General features: G+C 36.5%; 1 protein-coding gene and 1 long non-coding RNA gene across 2 annotated transcripts; one reads left to right on the top strand and one right to left on the bottom strand.

Moving 5' to 3' along the window:
- Positions 1 to 2,415: 2,415 nt before the first annotated feature.
- Positions 2,416 to 13,926, bottom strand: LOC136247307 (inter-alpha-trypsin inhibitor heavy chain H5-like). Its single transcript, XM_066038933.1, has 5 exons — positions 13,696 to 13,926; positions 12,167 to 12,301; positions 4,396 to 4,518; positions 2,889 to 3,401; positions 2,416 to 2,837 (listed from the first exon to the last, which is right to left on the bottom strand). Exons 1-5 carry the CDS (start codon positions 13,787 to 13,789, stop codon positions 2,620 to 2,622), a joined length of 1,083 nt encoding a protein of 360 aa, XP_065895005.1. The 5' UTR covers positions 13,790 to 13,926; the 3' UTR covers positions 2,416 to 2,619.
- Positions 6,371 to 7,653, top strand: LOC136247308 (uncharacterized). The gene is made up of 2 exons (XR_010697352.1): positions 6,371 to 6,826; positions 7,130 to 7,653. It is a non-coding gene; the product is annotated as an uncharacterized lncRNA (long non-coding RNA).
- Positions 13,927 to 22,238: the final 8,312 nt, after the last annotated feature.

The following is a 22,238-nucleotide window of genomic DNA, read 5'->3' as shown; positions in this document are numbered from 1 at the left end:
AGTAGTGAGCACTAACATAACTGCATGGATGGAGAAATTTCAGCTTTATACATCCCTTGTTCATAGAATTGTATGTGAGTGGAAGACCAAATCCTGTGTTATGTATACTGACTTCTGTACTGAAAACCAGTTATCAAATTTCGAGAGTTACCCATGCCATCCATAGCAGATCACTGCTTTGTAATAAAACAGTTGGCACATTTATTTTAAATTTTTTGAAGAGTTAGGCAATTTTTGTGTGTGTTTGCTAAAATTACATTGTTATTGTTAAGTCACTGCAACAAAAAAGAAGTGCCAAAAGACTGCTATGCATGCATTTCAGTTTAAATAATCTAGATAATTATTACGTCTGTTACAAGCACCAATGATTGTACTATTGTACTTTTCAACCTATGCTCAAGGCCAGAGCTACAGAATTGGACATTATAAGTACCTTCATATATTAATTACATGTACACTACATATTAGCCTATCAGAATGCAATTATATAATTGTGACCAGGTCTCACAAAACCAGTTTCAGGTATCCATTCCAAATTGATATAAACTCTCTACTTTCCATGTCTTTAATAAATCTACATAAAACTGTCACATTATTATACACTATGCAACAGCTTTAAGACGACAAAGTTTTAGGGTGCTATATCTAGGGCTGGGCGGTTTCTCGGTATTATAGTAATACCGCGGTATTGCAATGAAACGATATCTGTATCGCGTAGATTTCGGTGAAACGATAATGTCACGATATCGATATTATTACGATTTTTAGTGCTTGTGACAGCTTATTAAGCCCTTAAGGTTGTTATAATGCACCTCAAATAATCACGTGATACTACTGCAAACAAGGACCTAGTACTAGCTAGTCAATTTTTTTTACAAAGATCGAGATACTCTAATAGAACAGTCAGCTAGGATCGAGATACCCTAATAAAGCAGTCAGCTACTCTAATATAGCAGTCATCTTTAATAACCGCGATAAATAGTAATATCGTGATATATTTCTGCACGATATATCGTGAAGCGAAACTCCAATACCGCCCAGCCCTAGCTATATCATAAAGACTAGTATTGTCAAACTGGATCACCTGACTCACTACCAGGCTGTAAAATAAAATATGTAATGTGGACACAAACTATCGTATAATGGAATGATTCACAGAAGAAAACTTATGCGAATTTTATGATTTTATATGCATTCACAAAATTAATGTTTTTTTTTGCAGGTACTAACAAAACTGCAGGAAATTGTAATAGCAGCTTAACCTAGAACTACACATGAGCAACTGAAGATGAGGGCTTCCACTATAAGTGATTACAGATTGTGGAGTCTACAACTAGGGATCTTGTGTATCATGTATCAGTACAATTAAAATCACAATAATATATAATTATGTATTATATTGCTTAATTATTAGGGTTATAAGCACTGCATGGTCTCATGTTATAAACGATAGAGCTGTAGCAGCATCTTATCATCTTATCAGCATCTTATCATCTTAGGCCATTAGTCTTCTTTAATTTGGTAATCCAAAGGCTGCAGCACAAATTGCTGTCAGATCTTCAGTGCTGATAACTGTAAAGCTTTAATAATAATTTGATTTTCTGTTTTCCTTATTGAAAATTCTCTCAGTTGATAAGGTACCATATCATATGTGACCAAATTTTGGAAAATCAACCATATGGGTGCATTTGACATCTAAAATATTTAATGATCAAATAACATGGTTTACGGTGTAAAATGTACTTGATAATGATTGTAGGCTATTTCCAATGCCATAAATTACAAGAAAAACTGTGAAATATTTTAAAACTGTACCCTCCTCTTAATAGTAACTTACTAAACATGAAAATTCTAGTTATTTCACGTACCCATATGAGTGATTTTCCAAACTTCAGTCACATATAAGGATTGACACAACACTTGTGTGTTCTAATAAAGAATGTAGTAAGGTGAAGCATACAGTGATAGATCAGAACAAACATAATTGTATTATGTACCTTACACAACTATCAATTGAAAAGGCCTGAAGGTACATTAAAATTGTTACCTTTTAGTATTTCTGCTCTGGACCATTCCCATCTTCTACAAATTATATTGTGTACTTTGGTGGTATAGTGCGTCTGTAGCAACTACTCCAGGATTTGTAGAGAATGCAGCTATACATACAATAGTTTATGTTCACACTTGACCTTGATGACAGTCTTTCACAGTAAAAAAGTGCACTTCATGTAACTTATCCTATTAAAGTGTGCTTTTAAGAAGGTTTGTGGTTACCATTGTGTTGATATACTCTGTGGTTTGAGGAAGAATAAAACCAAAGAAATGGAACCAAGTCTTAGCCAATGGGTTAAGTACCCCACTTTTATTCAGCCACTTGTTTTCTAAGATTCAGACATTGAACCAGCACACCCTACATAATTTCAAATGATCTTGGATAACATAAAGCAAAATAATACAGGCAATACAGTACATACAGTACCCTTTAAATCACGTGCACCAAAAATAATTAAGTACATGTGAAGCTACTAATACTAAATGTTTTTCTATTCAACTGTCAGTAATGATATAGATACAGTGCATATACTACTTTGAGAGAATGTGTGTTTGTAATGTCACACATCAAGGAGATGGAAGAAGTTCTTCTACCACATAATCCATATAGTTGCCTTCTATCACTCCACCTCCTTGATTGTTGGTAGTCTTGCCGTACCAACAATCCTTATCAGTTTCTAAGAAGTACCAGGCTCGACTATTCACTACTGATATTGGCTTGTGGTCCCCAATCTTCATGATGCTGTATTGAGTGTCAATTTGTATCTCTTTTCCCATAAATTGACCTAAAGAAGCAAGTAATGCTTAATATTTTCTCCATGAATTGGTAAACTTACCCATCAATCCATCAGCTTCACTAGTTAATCCATCACTTTTAGTTATCATCATATCCAAGTGTTTCTTGTAGAACCTTATTTTCATTCCAAAGCCAAACTCTGTATTCATTTGAAGCCAAACAGTTTCATCCTTTGTCACTTCTTTCACTTCACCAGAAATGGTTGTAGTTACATTAAAATCACTAGCAATCAATACTTCCACCGGCTTGTCTTTAACAATGACAGTTTCATCACCAATCTGAACACTGTGGTCTAATGCAGTCACTTTTACAGCTAAAGACTTTCCAGTAACAGGACATCTCAGTAGTAGTCCAAGATTACCCAGGAAGGTAGAAATATTAGCGATGGTGTTACTCTCATCACTGGCAGGCAACACAAACTGAGCATTTAACTGTACATACTTGTCTTTGATCAAACTGAACATAAAGTCAGGTTGTCCCTGTACACTATAACACAGGTTGTCTCCATTAGGTAGTGGTATGAAGAAGTGAGGATCATTTCCTGCAGTACCACCTGTAAAATGTATGTAGCTTGTCATTAGTCATGTACCTTATTGTCACAATACATTACACTCAGCTTTGCATTGTGCAATTATTGCTTAATTGTTAATTGCACTAAAACGTATGCAATTACTTGTACTAATTAGCTTCAAGAGTTCTAAATCCGCCAATATAGTTTTAAACAGAAAACCTACAGTAAAATTATTAAGTTTTGCTATCTAGCTATAGGCCACAACAAGATGAATCACATGAATTTCATTGGCTACTTACAGGAATTGTTTATGTTTCAATAGATCCCTGTCTCTGAGTTGATAAAAAGCAAGGCAATTACCAAGAGTTCATAATATATATTTAGGAGAGTATCCAATGCCTGTTTTACCCCTTTAAAACGCACTGGGTAAGAATTGTGCAACATTGTGTAACTTATCTGAATATTTTAGTATAATTTCAGTAAACTCCAACACATGGCTTCACCATAAAGACTTGTTGATAGGCGTTGATATACCAAAGTGAAGACCTGCAAGCACTTCAAGGTCCTTATAGCTCTTGAAGCAAGTTAACACTATTGGTGATGATACTATTGTGTAATATTATTATGCAGTGCATTTTGAAGGGGCAATACAGCATTGTATACTCTCCTAGATATATATATGTATTGAACTCTTGCAATTACATACCTGTAACATTAGCAATGCATGGGTATTTAATTGGATAGCAAGTGCCATTACAATTAGAGGAGGTGTATTGAGCTTGTTTCTACTAATGAAAGCACATTTCGCATGTCACAAGGCAACATTGAAGGTACAGTATAACAATGAGCTGTGGTCTAAATAAGTTAGACATCGAAACACAGGATTCTAAACCCTCAGACCCTGTAGTAGAGTACTTGCTTTACTGGGATCATCTTGTTGGGGTGCCACAACACAGGGCCTTTTGGGTTACTATATATATAAATTCCGTAGAACCCTGTGTTTCGATGTCTAACTATTAATATACAATTTATGTACCTCCGCAGTTAGTGCAAGTAAAGTCAGAAGGATCAAGGAAGGAAGAACCTCCTATACAACACTCCATCTCTGTAGTAACTGTGCCATCATCTAAGGCACTACAGTCAGGCGATGAATGACAACCTGTAAAGTATGTTGATATAGAGCGATGTGCACATAAATATCATCTGTATTCACATATATTGAGAAAACAATAGTGGGACAGCAATAGCAGTGTTAATGTTCTGTGTTTGTGTAGTAATAAAGTTTTACTTGTTTGTTTTTATCATAGAACAACCTCATTCTTAGGTCTGTAGTTCTCAAAAGAGACACAGTTCTCACTGGGAAGAAACAAGTAAAAATAGCAACCCTAATAAATAATATATGTATGCACTTACACTAGTGCTGAAATGAATTATAAATTTTTACTATTTGAATAGTTGTGAACAAAACAACCAAATATTTGATTATTCTTAAGCTTATACGTCTATTGAATAAGTACTGAAACCTTTTGTTAGGGAGCAAGGTTAAGGTAAAGCCTAAGAGCTACTTCTATCTTTTCTAACATAGAATTTTTACCACAAAGATACATCACTTCATTCACAGTCTTAAGTTGTCAATGCTGGCTTTCCAGGCTTGGGGTCAAATATTTTGAAAAGTATTTAAATACAAGTACAAATACTCTGAAAGTATGGAATAGAAAATACAAATACTTATATCCAGGATGTATTTCAAATACAAATAAAAATACTTTTAAAAGCATTTACATACTTTTATAATATTTCTGTACTTTGATCCTTTGATCTGAACTACATGTTACACACCTCTGTTTTAATATTGTTCTAATAAAACTTCAAGTGTATGGTAAAAGCAATTGTATAACATTATAATGCCGAAAACAATTGGAGTAGACTTCTTGCTCTTCTTAGATGACATTATGGAACTATGTTACAGGGTTTGAATGCTTGTATATACTTATACTTCAGAGAAAAGTAAGTTCTTCAATACTCTTCCCACTCAAAGAAATTGAAAGAAAATAATTAGTATGATATATTTTTTTATAGATTAAGGTGCCAATAAGTCAAAGAGATCATCTTCCAACATACATATTAAGTCATACAGGTTCTCTTCCAAGCAAAGTATTTGATGTATTTGCAGAAAGTATTTTAAGTTTTTACACAAAGTATTTAAGTACAAATACAAATACATATTGTTTCAAAACTTCAAATTACAAATACAAATCCTCAAAAATAGTAATTAAATACAGCTAAATACACATACTCATGTAATTGACCCCAAGCCTGTGGCTCTCTATCTGAATACAGTGTAGAACGTGCCAACGAATCAAATAGTGTTGAATAGTCAAAAAATAGAATAATTGTTTCAGCACTAATGTATACAGCAATGTTATTCTCCAGAAACGTGTCCATAGAGCTTATAGAAATTCTGTATAGTGTGGGGGGAGAGTGACAGCTGAAGTGTGAGCGATGTATAAAGGTCTGATCCCCTGTGCTCACAAAACTTAGTAGTATTCCACCTGCCTCATACTACATTACAGCTATGAAAACCTTGAATACAAATGGCTCAATGTTCACTTGAAACTCTTCATGTATCCATGGTTTTATGACCATCTCAAAATATATATTGATAGGCGTTCACAATGATTGCCCATGACTGCACAATAATCCTAAATCACAAATTCCAACCTATGCAAGTGAGCTACAGTTGCAGGCAGAAATTTTATTTCATATTAGAGCCACATAAACTCAGCTTCTCATCCTCCAATACTCAAAATAACAATGTACGCAGGCAGATATTAACTTATTTTTATTGGCTAGATAAATTGCTCACATGATTCAGATTACAGGTTTCATATGGACTACTCTAGCTAGTTACCTACTTTGAAGGGTGCTGAATGGCTGCTGATGGCTACATTCAGCCATGAGTGGTAAAAACAAAATTCCTTGTTGTGGTTAAAAATAGCAATGTCTGCATTGACAAACTAAGGGGTCATCCATAATTTTCAGCATTTTCGCAAGCGTACAGAGCGTACGCTGGGGGGGAGGGGGTAAATCCAATGCGTACGCTTTTTAATAATGTTGATATTAGTAGCGCTATATAAAAATAATTCTAAATAATTTAGCATGCGCATACAATTTCAGTATCAAGATGGCGAAATGTGAGTTGCAGCTCGAGGCAAGGCAGTTTCTTCTTGAACTCGCTAGGCATCCAGATAGTGTACACAAGTCACCAACTAATCATTACCAGCATTTCGTGAACGCCTTTGTTGTGACGAACGATACGAAAATGAAGAGGGCAGATGCTGTGAAGCGCGCAAATAGAGTGGAAGGAGCGAGTTGTTTACAGCAAAGAGCACTATGTGGCAGCACTGAAAAAAGCTGCGCAACACTTGAAGTGGAGCAGGACAAGGCGTATTGATTCATTTTTCAAGGTACAATATATAAACAGGCTATAAAACCACGTAGCTAGCTGTACATTAGGTATGCAGGTAGCCATGACTAGGCCATGTTAGGTAATAGCCAGGATCGCTTTCAGTAAAAAACTGTTTTCACTGTACTAAAAGCACGTAGCTGTACAGTACTAAATGGCTAGATTGATAGGTTTAGCACTATTTCATACATGCAGGATTGTAGCTTGCCAGATAGCCGGTTTAATTTATAGAAGTAGTGTTTACAAATAGGTGACTTGCACAATGTATTGAACGACAGCTACCTATAACTTGTTTTCTTTGCAGACAAGCACAGTGAATGAAGAAACTGTAGCAGTAGAAGACGACGTCAGTAGTGGTGCTGAAGCTCATGATAATGTACAAAGTGTTGTAACTCAGCAAGTTAGTACAGGTGTTTCAAGTTGTAGTACTGATGATAATTTGATGCATTATATTGAAGACAGCCAATAGATAGCCATTTCTGTGATGTGCACATTTCCGTTATGTTTTTACCAGTGAAGCTGACAAGGAGCGCCACACATGCCTGATACACAGTGGAACTAGGTCACGAGAGGAATCAGAATCTACTTCACAGTCAAAGAAGTCCAAAGTTGAGATAAAATGTCTTGTTTATGGTGAAATTTATCCTACCAAATACCAGCTTCAGAAACACCAGACTGAGCAAAATTACAAAATGGGAAAGGGAAGACCTAAAAAGAAATAAGTATATGACTGTCACACAAATTCACACATGTAAATAACTTCTTGCGTGATTGATCTGTCTGCATTTCCTACAGTGTAAAAACAGCAACAATAACTCCTAAAAACAATTTCATATGTGACATACACACATACATACATACAACAATTCACGATCGATATCAACATTTTTAATAGTACGCTTTTAGGTGGGGGGGAGGGGGTTATGGAAAAGAGTACTCTCTGTACTCTTGTGAAAATGCTGAAAATTATGGATGACCCCTAACATTTATGTTTACAGTTTATTCACATGTAATCACTGTATGTGTGTGGCAGGTGTCAGTAAGAGATGTACATGCCAATGCATTAAAAAAAATGAATGAATATGTAACTAAATATAGTTATCATGAACAGTACTACAGTATAATGTTTTTATCAAACACATGCACACGTGTATTAGTCACGTGCACTATATAGAAACCTGCAAGAAACATGTGAAGTGGGTAGTCAAAATATATGTATTTATTGGCATTTCAAAAAATAGTTCATAGGAAGCCAGCTCTATTGTTGTGAAAGCATAAATAATATACGGTTACTTATGTACAAGATGTCATCATCCTTTATATTGTATAAAATGTAAATAAACACTTTTGTGAATACATAATAATTATACGTACATAGTTACATAGTTACATATGTGCAAGATATCATCATTCATTGAAAATGTACATAAGCACTTTTGTGAAGACATATAATAATTATTATAGCTATACCATACCAACTATTAAGGGATAAACAGAATCCCACCAGTGAATAGCTCCTAGTGATTCCACTGATTGAATTGAACAATTGAAATACCTCATAGTAAATTCCTTTGTCTAGGAGATAGATCAGGTCCCAGGATGCATTCATACGTTGTAGTTGAAAACTTTGTGCAATGGCATTGCTTCAAATTTTTGCCACATACACACATTGCTCAATAGCTTGCAAGTAATGGGGAGTCATAAAAGACTTTTAAACAGTTTTGATGGAAGTGACCTATGAACTCAGTTTAGTTGTTGAGTTAGAATTGTAAAGCAAACCTGATGATGTGTTATATCACATAAAATCCCAGAACATACTTTTAACATTGTACAACGGAAGGCTGGGAGGTGCATAGCATGAAAACTCATGAAAAACAAAGAAACTGGATATCAACATATCTAGTTCCTTAGTAGTTACACAATATTAATATAGTTCAGTCAGTCATCTATTGTTATATGCTACATGTCAAGGGCATAGGCAGGGGGGTTCAGATGGTTCAGACGAACCCCCCTTTCAGGAGCAGAAATTTTAAAATTGAAAACCAAACCAACTTTTATAACCCTGAGCTCTCCAGTAGCTACTTGCATACTGGTATGGCTCTGTATTACTTTTGAGGGTCACACCACATTATTCATAGATACTACACCCACCAGGTGTAGTATCTATGCATTATTTTATATGCTGAATCATCGATGAGTCAAGTATTGCACCATGTGATCAATTGCGCATGTGATTTATGGTAAAAATGGCAAAGGACTGTTAGTTCAATTGGTTGAGACATATTACAAAGTAGCAGCTGCTAAACTTGATTGGTCAGGCTATACGTGTGTCAGGTTAGCACAAACCACGAATAGTTGGTGTATAATTACATGTTGAATGTTTTGTCACATGTATGATGTGTCAAATATATTGTAGTACAAGCTAAGTCTGAAGTCAACAGGACCGCATGACCGAGAATACTGTATACTCGGAAGAAGGTATTGCCAACTATAAGGGATTCAAATGTGGAGGGCTCCAATCTGCTAAGAAGTTTAGTGAAGTTGGCTGTCAGTATCTGTGTCTGCAAATAAAGTTTAGCATTACAACAGGTTCATAGTATCTATAAGCTGCATAAATAGCAGTGTGTAGGTTTTAGCTAGGTAGGTGCACCAACAGCACCTTTTAATGTCACTGCCCAAGTGCACATTTTGTGTATGCATCATTTTCATTTAAACGTGGTTTAGGGGAAGTACCCAGGCTTTCCCCAAAAACATTTGTGCAATTCAAATCCGAACCCCATTCCAGAAAATCCTGGCTACGCCCCTGCATGCATATTATACATACTTATGCACAATTGTTCCCATAAACTTAAACATGTTAAGTGCAGAGACTACACTGAACAGTGTCTTTGACTTCAATATCAATTGTGACTGTCTCTGGGAAAACTGGTCTTATTGTCCATTCAAAAGTATCGAGTTTTAAATATTCAGTGTTGTAGCTTGCCAATGGACCTTATCAGAAATGACATCATAATTGACAAAATGGCTGTGTTTAGTGTTGGCACTTTGTATGTAATCGCTAAATTGAGCTTTGTTTCCGGATTTCACGACATGGAGCTATTGAATAATAAAGGTAAAAGGCTAGTTAGCTTGATGTGGTGATGCAAAATAGTCCCACCCAGACTTAAGTTTGCTATTGACACAAAACCATGTGCATTTTCCTTGTAATTAAGTATGTATGCCTCACTTTGCCCCTTGCTTCAGTATGTAAGGCCACTCCAACAAAATTCATTGTTTCCCATTTCCCGCCCGCATGCAGATTTTCTTCCCGCATGGCCATTCATTATTGCTGCCAATATTCATTATTTATCCTGTGACTGCATAGGCAGCATAGCAGTAACTAGTTTAGCATTCGGAAAGCCCATTTAACTAGCTAGCTTTTCACTGTTAAGATTCTTAGTTTAAATATTTCCACTCTAATCTTACCTGTAAGATAGTTATGAATTTCGAAAATTAGTGGAAATATCTATAATGAATAATGGATAATGAACCGCCTGCCCGCAGGTCAATAAAATGGGAAACAAGGAATTTTGTTGGAGTGGCCTAAGGCTACTCCAAATAAATTCTCTGTTTCCCATCCACCGCCCGCATCTATAGTTACTGTCAGCTCTAAATATTCCATTATTCCATTATTTTCCGCTTATTGTTGCATACTGACAGGCTTACTTGAAACCATGTCAGCTCACGTGTTAGCAGTGCTATCAAGTCACTACAAACTTCATGTTTGTGCTATTTTTGCAACTTAAAAAGGAAGGAACAAGCTTAAGCATGTTTTTATGCAGTTTTTTTTAATTTGTGCTAGGAAAATAGCTAATGGCTTGAAAAGTTGCCAATCTTATAATGAAATTAGTCTCGCGTACCAGACGGTTTGTGTGGGGGCGGCAAATAAACCGTCTGGTCACTGTTGCACACTTTCCGTGAACTCACTGGAATGCAATTAGATTACATCACGGCAATGTTTTGCGCCAAGGATGATGCAATAATCGTTCCAATCACCTCTTTGAGCAGACTAAGACAATAATTGTACTGGTAATGTCCTGGTGACGTATTCGAAACATTGCTGAACGTCTTCCTCGACAATTCTGTCGTTTCACAAATCCGTAGCGAACCACGATCGTTCTTATACGAACGCTTTTAAGAGCCCTGTACTAGGGAAACAAAGATCCTAAGCCCATGGCGTTGTTAAACTTTCGAAAAAGTGATCTGTAGCCGAGATTCAGTTCTTTATTACACTAAGAATTTTGAATTATTAGTGGTTGTTTCGTCACAGAGTGCGCGAATCGATCTGATTGGCTCTGCCAACATTCCGGCAGTGGTCCCGGAATGTGTGCAACAGTGACCAGACGGTTTATTTATCGCCCCCACACAAACCGTCTGGCACGCGAGACTATAATGAAATAATGGAAATGGCCGCCCGCCCGCATGCAAATATGCTTAAGTCCAGGACGGGAAACAGAGAATTTATTTGAAGTGGCCTAAACGTTAACATAGCGAATCGCCATCTTTCCCAATAGACTCTGTACAAAAGTGTGCACACTATTGGCCGCCATTTTGTGCTTTGAAGTCATTGCAGATAGGATGGTATCTACGCGTACCAAATTTTCACACGTTTTACAACAATTTATTACCTTCCAGATCATCCACTGAAGAAGTAGTCAACAGCTAAGTTTCCCGCCATTTTAGATAGTTTTTAAACCCAGGTTGGCTGTATCAGGCGAGCTCCAAAAGGGATGGGAGGCGGGGAGCCTGGATGGCGGGAAAGATGCTGTTTAAAAATTGAAGAGAAACGTTTTGGGATGAATTGGGCCAAGTTATGGGCCATTCAGGACTCAAAACTGGCTAAAATGAATGGAAGTTCACAGCACAGGTCATTGTCCAATACCACGGGCCTGTACAGCCACACACAGCCATCTTGTGGTTGTCCAGGGCTCCATCAAGACCCCAGACCACTCGTACGGCTCGCCACTAGCTGTGCTTGAAAAAAGCAGCTAGCAAAAGCAGACCACTTTACTCTGGTCGGCTGTGACAGTGAAATTTGATAGTGCATTCATAAATCTTTGTGTTTGTGTGAATAAAAATCTAACTTGCTGTCTTGCACGATAAGACCGGTTTTCGCAGATCCAGTCACAATTTTCAAAATTGTATGATTTCTTGTTCGTTCATAGCTACACAAATTAACTACTCTATTAGCTATGCATGTTTTTGCAGTTTACATTCACCAAACATACAAAGTTAATACATAATATTATTATCATTTCGGCTCACAACCATACATAGACATACTTAGTACATATATACATACCTGTATTTGCACATTCAATACAATTGCCACTGCCGTCCCTATATGAGAGACTATTCATACAACATGCAGCTGGACTGTCCAGTATAATTGGATTTGGCTCTGTGCAATCAGCTAACATTTGATAACAATCTACACCTGTTAGTGACATTCATGAGAATAATATAAAACTGATGCAAAGCTATCATTATTATGTGACTGGGCCTGTGAAAACAGGGCATGTGGGCAGATGATTTTTGCCTGCTCTTTCAAACTTCCTTGACTCATAACTCTTTATACCAAATATGCTATGGCAATGAAGTTTTTACACTTGGTGAGCATTTAATTGACTGTATGATACAAGTTAATACAGAATGCAAATATTCTGTTCCAGTTCTACCCACATGCCCTATTTTAGCAGGCCTGGTCACATATATACTATTATATATATATGTGACCGGATTTGCGAAAAGGTACCTTTTTCACACACAGAATTTGACCCATTTTTTGGACTTCAAAGCTTCATAACTTCTTCATCATAGCATATAATTGCTTGAAATTTTCAATGAATGTAGCCACAGTATCTGGCTACATTTTGTTACTAAGAGCAAGTTAATTGGTATAAGGAGTCAAGTGTTACATTATTTTGTTTGCTGGTATGTCAAATGTGTGGAAAAGGTACCTTTTCGCAAATCCGGTCACATATATAGCTATCTGCTTGCAAAAATTGCTTCATACAAAAAATCGTTTGTATAATATAGTTCATTCTTTATTATTAGTGATACACAAATTATGGTCACAAAAATTGAACTGCTTATGGTGTATAAAATAACTTTTTAAAATGTTTGTAAAGATGGGACCAAAATATGGAGAGATTCATGGTCCCATACCACAAGCTACATATGGCAAGTGTCCCGATCATTAAGGTGTGAGGTTTCCTAATTATAACAGCAAATTATGTACGTTCTTCAATGCAAATGTGACCATGGACAAGTGTACTGGTTATCAAAGGATCCTTGCTAGCGAGATGATGTGATTTTAAAGGTCTAAGCATGCATTCACTAATACCAGGTCAGGATAACAAATGACTCAGAGCTTCAGCTACTTGCAGTGAAAAGGCAATCTGAAGTCTTCATTGATGACAAAGCGCAAAACAGAGCATTTATAAGGGCAAGAAGATGACCGTGAATGTTTCACAAAATTTGGATTATGAAAATGAGACTAAAAAACCTGTTGCAATGTTTCTGCAACTTTAATTTGCTCTGTCTTTGTTGTGGGTATTTGTTATACTTCTAACAATATGAGATGCCAGAATTACTAAGCATGTTCCAATATTGACCCCTTTAAGCTTTTCTTCTCCAATATTGGACAAATAAGACAACATAATGCAAAAGTTTTGCTTTCTATTGTGGTGTTACCGTATTATTTTGCTCTATTACCTCAATTCAGGGCGACATACAGTGGTAAGTATAACACTTTACAATGTAATCACTATTTGCCGTTATATATCATCACATGCCAAAAACATAATTACAATAATACAAAATGCTTACTTTGTGCTATCACTGCTGGATGTAAACAGCAATAGAATGAAAGCAAGAAAACTACATAAAATGAACCGTGCTGCATGATCAACCAACTGAGCATAAGAGTAGTTAAAAACTAGCCACTGTTGTGATAAGAATTACCAAGTGTAATAATGTCCTATTACACCATGGCTTATATTAGAGGCCTAGTATAGTATCCTGTTACTGTCCACGGAACAGTTCTAAGACAAATGATTCATCGATGTGTCACATAGCTACATAACAATGTATAATATGTACATATCTACAGATTCATTCTTTACAGTGATAGTACAAGTGTTACTCTCCCACTCTAACTTTAATGTTATTAGCAAATGTGGGTTGATGAAGCCTTTTTAAATAGTTTAAAAGGCTTTGAAGCCATGTTAGCTATTGCATGGTGAACTTGAGCTATTCCAATTTGTACAGACTTGCTTTATAAAACTAGTCCTTCCTATCACCAAAGTCATCATAGTTATGTGTTGACATTCGTGTTATGTCATATGTTACACTGTACATGCTTAGCAATTAAGAAATATACAGAGTTTTGATTAATCAGTAGCCATTTAGGACACATTGAAAAGTGTCCAATGGTAGTGAAGAGATCTAGGGTGCCATAAGATGGTAGCGATGGTAGTGAAGAGACCTACGGTTTGTGTAGAAAAGTGCCAGTGCACTGTTGGAGTAAACTAAAGAGAATTATCACCAGTATGCAAAGACAGCAATGTACAGTAGCATTCTCCAATCTAGGGAATCTGGAGGCATAATTTATTCCGAGATAAAAATTCAAAACAATATCAAAATATTTGAATCCAAAAGCAATTTAAAACAAAATGTTGAACTGAGAAGTTATGAAAAATGGTAAATATGAAAGGGTGTGAAATGTAAACAGTAGCTACAAGGTTGATTTGGAAGCAATTTTTAATAATACTGTATTGTTTTTTGTTGTTGTTTTTAATTTCAAGACAGTTATGATTATTACTAAGTATTAAAAAGTGGCTATATAACATTATTAATTGAATGGTGGACCACATAAAAGGAATGTTATGAAAATTACCCTTGAGGTACTTTTAGTCAATGTTAGACTATAAAGAGATTAAAATGCAAACTTGGACTTACTGGCCTGGCCCACTCACTCTTTGGCCTCCTACACCGCCCCTGCTTGTGAACTCATGTTGTTAAGTAGCCAATCAACAACGGGTCTAGCACAATGAAATGTGTTTTGTGTAGTTACAGAGACATGTAAAGTAATTGTTGTATTTCTATCCTACTGATGTTGTACATCATACTTTAGAAGAGTATGGAAGCTGAAACTCAAGAAATCATTTTAATATAAGACTTCAGGTTTAACACATTGCATATACTACCAGAGAAGTATGCCATGAAATGCCTATGACTTTGGCATGAAAAGTTAAATCACCCCATGGAATGTAATTCATTGGATATTTCAAAGCCATGAATGCCTATATACACACATTACAATTTCATGGCATCCTAGAGATTCCATGGGTGCAGTACCTATGAAACATTATTATAAAAAAGGATGGGTTTTAATTTTAAAGGAACATGCATATGATAGAAAACAGTCAACCCTTACTTACACTCACAGGATGGTCATCAACACTACTGTACATGACTATGTTGTCCCACACATGGTTTGGGAATTTTAACTTGAAATATAATCAGGTGTTAGCTACTATGTAGCAGGTAAAATAGGTGGCTAAGCAATTTATCACTTTGTTTCATGAATATAGAAGTGCTATAAGAGCCATATCACATCACAATAACATTGCAAAAGAATTTTGTCTTGAGTATGACTGTGCAATTGTGTGTGCATTCTACACTACACCTGTATTATCTCATTTATCTGTAAACTAAGTCAAGCAATCAACTTTATTAGAAGATTTTCAGAGTATTATGAGAAACAAAATGTCACCAGCTACATTGCTGCTGTATCTGAGATAACTAAATAAATGCATTTTTATTTCACTATAATCCTAGTTGTCAGTTTCAGAATACAAGTTTATGCCTTGAAGAATTACTTTCATTTTCACACAATACATTAAAGCCAGACAATTTCTATGACAAGACCACCTTGCTGTAGTGACTTTCATCTAGATACACTATTATAGTTATCTAACAGTACACTGTTAAAACTTAGGTGCTATCATGACACCTATGATTTTCTAAAAATCAAGGAGGTGTTATTGCAACACCCTTGAAAATAATAACCACCATAAGAGGTTTATAGTCACACTTGTTGGGTGTTACCATTTTGTAAACACCCTTAATTGTTCATTGGAAACCCTAAACAGAGATCTAACACCTCATGATAGGGTGTAATGTACATGTAATCGCATACAGTTACTAACACTGTTAGAAGTATGGCAGAAACACTTGACTGCAATTTATTTATGGGCCAAGTGATTTATCGGCCCCCATGACAACAGCATCTGCCCTGAATTATCATGCAAGATAAACACCTGCAGTTTCAAGTGAAATATAATTGTAGCTATTAATAGTATCAGATTTTACAAAACTGATACAAATTGCACATCAGACAAAATCAAATACCACCAGAGCGTATAGCCATACTACCATACTAGTTCATGGTTTTAAGTTCAAACTACTTGATGCTGGCTTTAATGGTGCAGGTGGTGTGAAAAGTTTAATGGAAATTTCTGGCCTTGGTAAGGTTGACTGTCTTGGGTTGACAGGAATTGGTGGATGGCCTATTTTAGATTCCCAACATATTATTCTGTGTTGATAATTGATTTTGCTGCATATATACCAGGCACTTAGGAGCCAGCACAGCTCTGTAACCTCATGCATGTCTGGATTTCAATTGCAGTCTTTATTTCCCACTCCTCTACAGCCCACCTTCCACTCCTTTGTGAGCAGCTGTGATTCTACCTCCACTACACAAAAAGTGTCATGTGTATGCGATATGCTCCAAACATGTTGTACATAGCGTGAACTCCTGTGGTGTATGTGATGTGTAGGAGATGATAGTTCAAATTTGCCTCATTAAACAGCAAATGTGAACTATTATCTCCTACATATTACTTACCCCACCTAAGTACATTTCATGCATATCACTGACTGCACTTGTGGACTGTGCTGTAAACAGCCCCTGAACACCAATCAAGACATTATCTAATTCATCACATACTGTATGCACAAATGTGACCAGATTTTACAGAACCGATCCAAATCGCACATCAGGCAAAATCAAACTAACACCACCAGTGGATAGCTACACTATCGTACTACAAGTTTTGACCCTCAGCACTACTCAAACTACACGAAGCTGGTTTTTACACACGTCTTTTCTGGGTGGTGTGGAGTGCTCAAATGGCGGTTTCAGGCCTTGTGAAGGACCTGGCTTGGCAAGAGTCAGTGGTTTACTGGTAGACAGCCTTATAATGTTGGCCAGACGTGTTCTCTGTTGATTTTGCTACATATCAGCCACTAAGGAGCCAGCACAGCCCTGTAATCTCGTGTCTGGACTCCAATCGTGGTCTGCCTCCATTTTGAGGTCTATCTCTTTCCCTCCCCGCCACCCCCCAGCCTCCACCCCTTTGTGAGCACTCGTGATACTACTTCGCTCGTCCAACTGCTCAGATTTTCTATCTTATTTGGCGGGAAACTGTACAAGCATCTACAAGTACTGGAAGGCTTGAAAGGTAACAGATTGGTGCATCTTTTGTGTAAATTTCATACGTGTGCTTGCTATCCTTGGAGAGTTATGCTGGCTTCAATTCTTTAAAACCGTTTATCTCGGAACTTCTAATGTGCGATTTGGATCGTTTTTCCAAAATCCAGTTACAAATATGCATTTTACTGTAGTGAGCTAGCTAGCTCACTCATTAAAGTTATCGGATTTTCTTTCTTATTTGGCAGGAATACTACAAGTATCTGAAAGGTAATAAGTTGATGCATCTCTGGTGTAATTTCATATGTGTGCTTTGGCAATTTTAAATCTAAACAATTTATCTCAAACTTCTAAAATAAATATGTGACCGGATTTGACAAAACAAGGCTTCTATACACATCCAATTTTCTGACTTTAACCAGCTGTAACTTGACTACTCAGCAAGCTATTGGCCTAAAATTTGCACAAAGTCCTTCCATAGCATAGTAAAATACCAGTTCAAAATTGGAAACTAATGGCATACTCCTACATAATGAATGAGTTACATGGTACTTCAAAGTCATAAAGTGGATGTGCGTGTAAGCCTTATTTTGTCAAATTCGGTCATATGTGGATTGGTTTTCCAAACAATAGCTGCATAAATGCTTTTACATTGTGCTAAAGGAAATTTGTTTACTATGCATGAAATACTGCACTTCTATATAATTATGATAATCAATACAACTATAATTCATTGATGAGGTGTAATGGGAACACCCTTTGCACCTACAAGGGTGTTTCCGTGAATGAAATCCCACAATTAAAAGTTTCTTTGGTAGTTACGTTATAAGTACAAATTGCAACTTACATATAAAGTGTAGAAAGACAAGGAAGTAAGTGTACTTGTAATCATGAATCATGTTGAATTACTGCATTTCACAGGTCATAATATGTGTTTCCTAAATATATCATTAATGAAAATGAAGGTATAGGAGGAGATCCACCCCCACGAAAGTGTTGGAAATTAACAGTGCACCTCACCACACACCCTGGATTTACACCCCTTGTAGCACTTTTACACTCTGGTGTTATATTTCTTGCAGCACCTAAGCACTCTCTTCTTCCACACCCTCTAAGTGTCACCACAGCACCCTTTTCTAACACCTGAAGGGAGTTGTTTTTAAACATGCAACTGGACACCCCTAAAGGTGCTTTTAGTACACCTGAATTTTAACAGTGTATGGCAATACTGTTTAAGTAGGAATTGCCACAAACGTGACATGCGTTGCCCAAAATTCCACCTATAAAAATCATCTTAGAGACATCCTACACAGCAAAAATCACATTTTTGGAATATTATTAGTAGGCATTCCAGTATCCGAGATTTTTAAATAAAAATAATCTCCATATATTCCCCAATAGAAACCTGACACAAAATAATATAACAACTCGCGTTTAGCTTAGGATTGCTTCATCATCCAAGCTCCAATGAGGATGAAAATCGCTGTGGGGTTTGTCCACACGCTGATCATCATGAAAAATCGTGCGCATTACATATAAGTATGTTTTGTGTTGTTTTGTACTCTTTCCAAGCCTTGTAATGTATGCAGAATACTTTAAAACTTTTTAAAACGTACTGTCGGATGGAAGGTAGTCACTAGTGCTTACTTTAAAGGGCATTGTAACTTCGCTCGGGGTAGCGATTTTCAGCAATTTTCTGATGGCTGTGTCATCAGCTCAAAAGTATAAATCACTTCAAAATTGCCATGACAGTGCCGTAATTGAAACCACAACTCCACCTTAGATATTGTTGCATCATTGTGGCACCTCCACTTTAGTTGTTTACCTTTATAAGTTGTTTACCTTTATAAGTTGTTAACTTAATGTTTTTACTTACTTGAGATAGCCCCTCCCTTCCTATGGGTATAGCTACACCATTGTATTGAGAAGTGTGCAGTAGGTGAAACATATTTGCTCACCACAAACCATACAAAGATTGCTGAGATCCAATAAGATCTGAAGTTACTCTCATTACATGTACAAACTTGCAGCTAGACACAACTACAGTTTCAAGACAGTCCAGGTTACTAGATGGCTTCCTAATTTAATTGTGCCATTTTCCCTTTTAAAATGTATGGGGAGCCCCGGAGAAAAAATGTATCTTTTTTCAGTTTTTAAGCGCTGTGCATGCCAAAGTAGCTAATTTCAACCCAACAAACTATATATTTCTGAGATCGGTAATCAATACTCTATCTATTGAGCATATAAAATGTCCAATTTTCTAAAATTTAAAAATTAGGCTAGAATGCCTATATTATTAGTCCATCTAACATCAAATACAGCATTAAAAACAAAGAAAACATTTACAGGCAGTCAGATATAAAGTGAAACCTCTCTAAGACGGACACCATCAGGGAAATGAAATATGTCCTTTATATTCAAAGGTTTTTTCAAGTGCCATAATCTTTGCTATTAGACAGTCTTTAGCTATATCAAAGGCACACCGTGCTGTTAAAGTCTCCGCATTTGCGGTGCGTTTTATTCAAAAGTTTATCAAGTTGCCATAATCTCGGCTATTACACAGCCTTTATGTCAAACGTTTTTGAAGTTGCTGATATAACAGACGCTACTGTCGCTTTAATACAAAATTAATTTTGTTATCTCTAATATTTATATATTATGTATATATTACCATATCAAAACATTGTATTGGGAATTGTGAACCAAAGCGATCTAAACAAAATTTTGCATAACATCAAGTTTTACTATTACATCTTATGAATTGTGTAATAAAATAGCTTAAAATCAACTCCACGTCATTTTGGTATTCATAGCTTAGTCAAACCAGCTGGTTGAAAAACATTGTCGGCAGCCATTATTTCTTCGTCCATGCAAAATACATGGATTTTATACTAAATACAAAAATGCAAAAAAGCAACCATTAGCACCCACAATCCAGGACATTATACAACAACATAAAGCCCTTGAATTGCTCTACACGATTCCGCCCGAAGTAACCCTCTATCGTTACCATAGTAACAGTTATTTACTGTTGATTACAACATAATACGCGCCCCCATACAATTTCCTATGGAGAATTTAATTACTCGGGTGGGAAAACCCCAAAAAAGCAACGTGTTACCCTCAACCAAATTTGCTAAACTTGGTATCATTCTACGTATCAACACTTACTGATTAAGAATCCACCCGAAGTAAATCCCTAACTAATTGTTGTACGAAGTTACATTGCGAAACGTACGAAAAAACCGATTTTTTTCCGCTAAATTATTACGTATCTGAACACATAATTTAGCGATACAAGGCTCTATCCTGCCTTTTCTCTTAGTTACTTCACAAACTCCTATACATCACTCAAATCGCCATTGATTAAGGATTCTGATGAGCCATAGTAGATCTCCGTAAATGAATCTATGCGGAAGTTATGGTGCCGTATTTAGCAGTCGGTGTTAGGGGCGGATCCAGGGAGGGGGCTTTGGGGGCTGAAGCCCCCCCCCCTTCATATTTAGGCTTTACTTGATCAATATGCTGAGTATTATAATGACATTTTGTCTTAGCATAATTATATGATCACTAATAATACAAATACTCATAAAACCATCTTATAAACATCTTTCCAAGGTACACTGTTAAAATTAAGAGTAACCACAACTCTCAAGGAGTTCCCAGTGTAGGGAGGATTTAACACCCCTGGAGAGTAACCATTACTCCAAAGGAGTAACTGGGGAGTAACACATGCTCTGAAGGTGGTGTCACTTACTCTTCAGAGTAATGGTTATTCTCTTCAGAGTGTTGGTTACTCTCCATGGGGTGTTAAACTCTCCCTACACTGGGAACTCTCAGAGTGGTGGTTACTCTTTATTTTTAACAGTGTATTATCAGTGGATTTATGCTAAAGTTTATGCAACAAGGACCCGGATCAGCATTGGAGGTGTACAAGATCGAGATACTCTAATAGAACAGTCAGCTAACTACTCTAATAGAACATTCACTGGAAACATGTAGTTGGTTCTGTTATAAAATTTTTCCAAATCTGCCTGCACCTATACATACAATGAAGTGCATTGGTCTGTTTAAAGGGCTTCATTCATCTACTTGTGTAGTTAATATGTATGGCAATACTTAATTCAGGTACACCATTTACATTAAAAATGCTCTCAGATTCAATCTTGTATTGTTCATATTTCAAAAGTTTCCGCTTTCAACATTATTATTCTAGCATGCACCTATCCCAAAAAAAGTGTTGTGCAATTGTGAGAGGGGTGCATCATGTACTTGGTTGTCTGTACCTACCCAAGCTTTTCCATGAGCAAAATGCTTCAGAGAGCCATACCTATAATCTAAAGGAAGTATATAAAATATCTACAGGCAGAAAATTTTATGGGGAAATGTCTCCAAATTGCAGTATTTTAGCAACTATTTTTCAAAATTTTCCTCGGGGGGGGGGGGGCATGCCCCCAGACCCCCCAGTTCCAGCATGCTTTGCACACCTCTACCCAAGAGATTAGACCTTGAGGTAGCCCCCCCCTTTTATAAATCCTAGATCCGCCCCTGGGTGTAATTTTTGCGTATTTTTTACTTTATGGATATTTATAATGTATGATAAAAGTTGACAAATGTTTTGATATGACCGTAAACGACGAAAGTTCCGCGGTGACAAAACTTTAGCGAATGTAGCGAACACCGCGAAAGTTTTCCCTACAAAAGGCTTAGATACTATACTGCTGGTACAGGATCTTATACTACTTGCTTTAGCAAATCGCGAAGGTTTTCCCTACATTCGATCCTAATGATAAAATAGCGATTTTTTTTATCTCACGAAATTTTTGTCGTTTACGGTACACCCCTTTTCTTTCAAGACGTTCATACGTAGTTACAC

Source organism: Dysidea avara, chromosome 2 (genome assembly GCF_963678975.1).
Source record: "Dysidea avara chromosome 2, odDysAvar1.4, whole genome shotgun sequence".
NCBI lineage: Eukaryota > Metazoa > Porifera > Demospongiae > Dictyoceratida > Dysideidae > Dysidea > Dysidea avara.
Note: the sequence above shows the minus strand (reverse complement) of the source record. Positions and strands in the feature narration are given on the sequence as shown.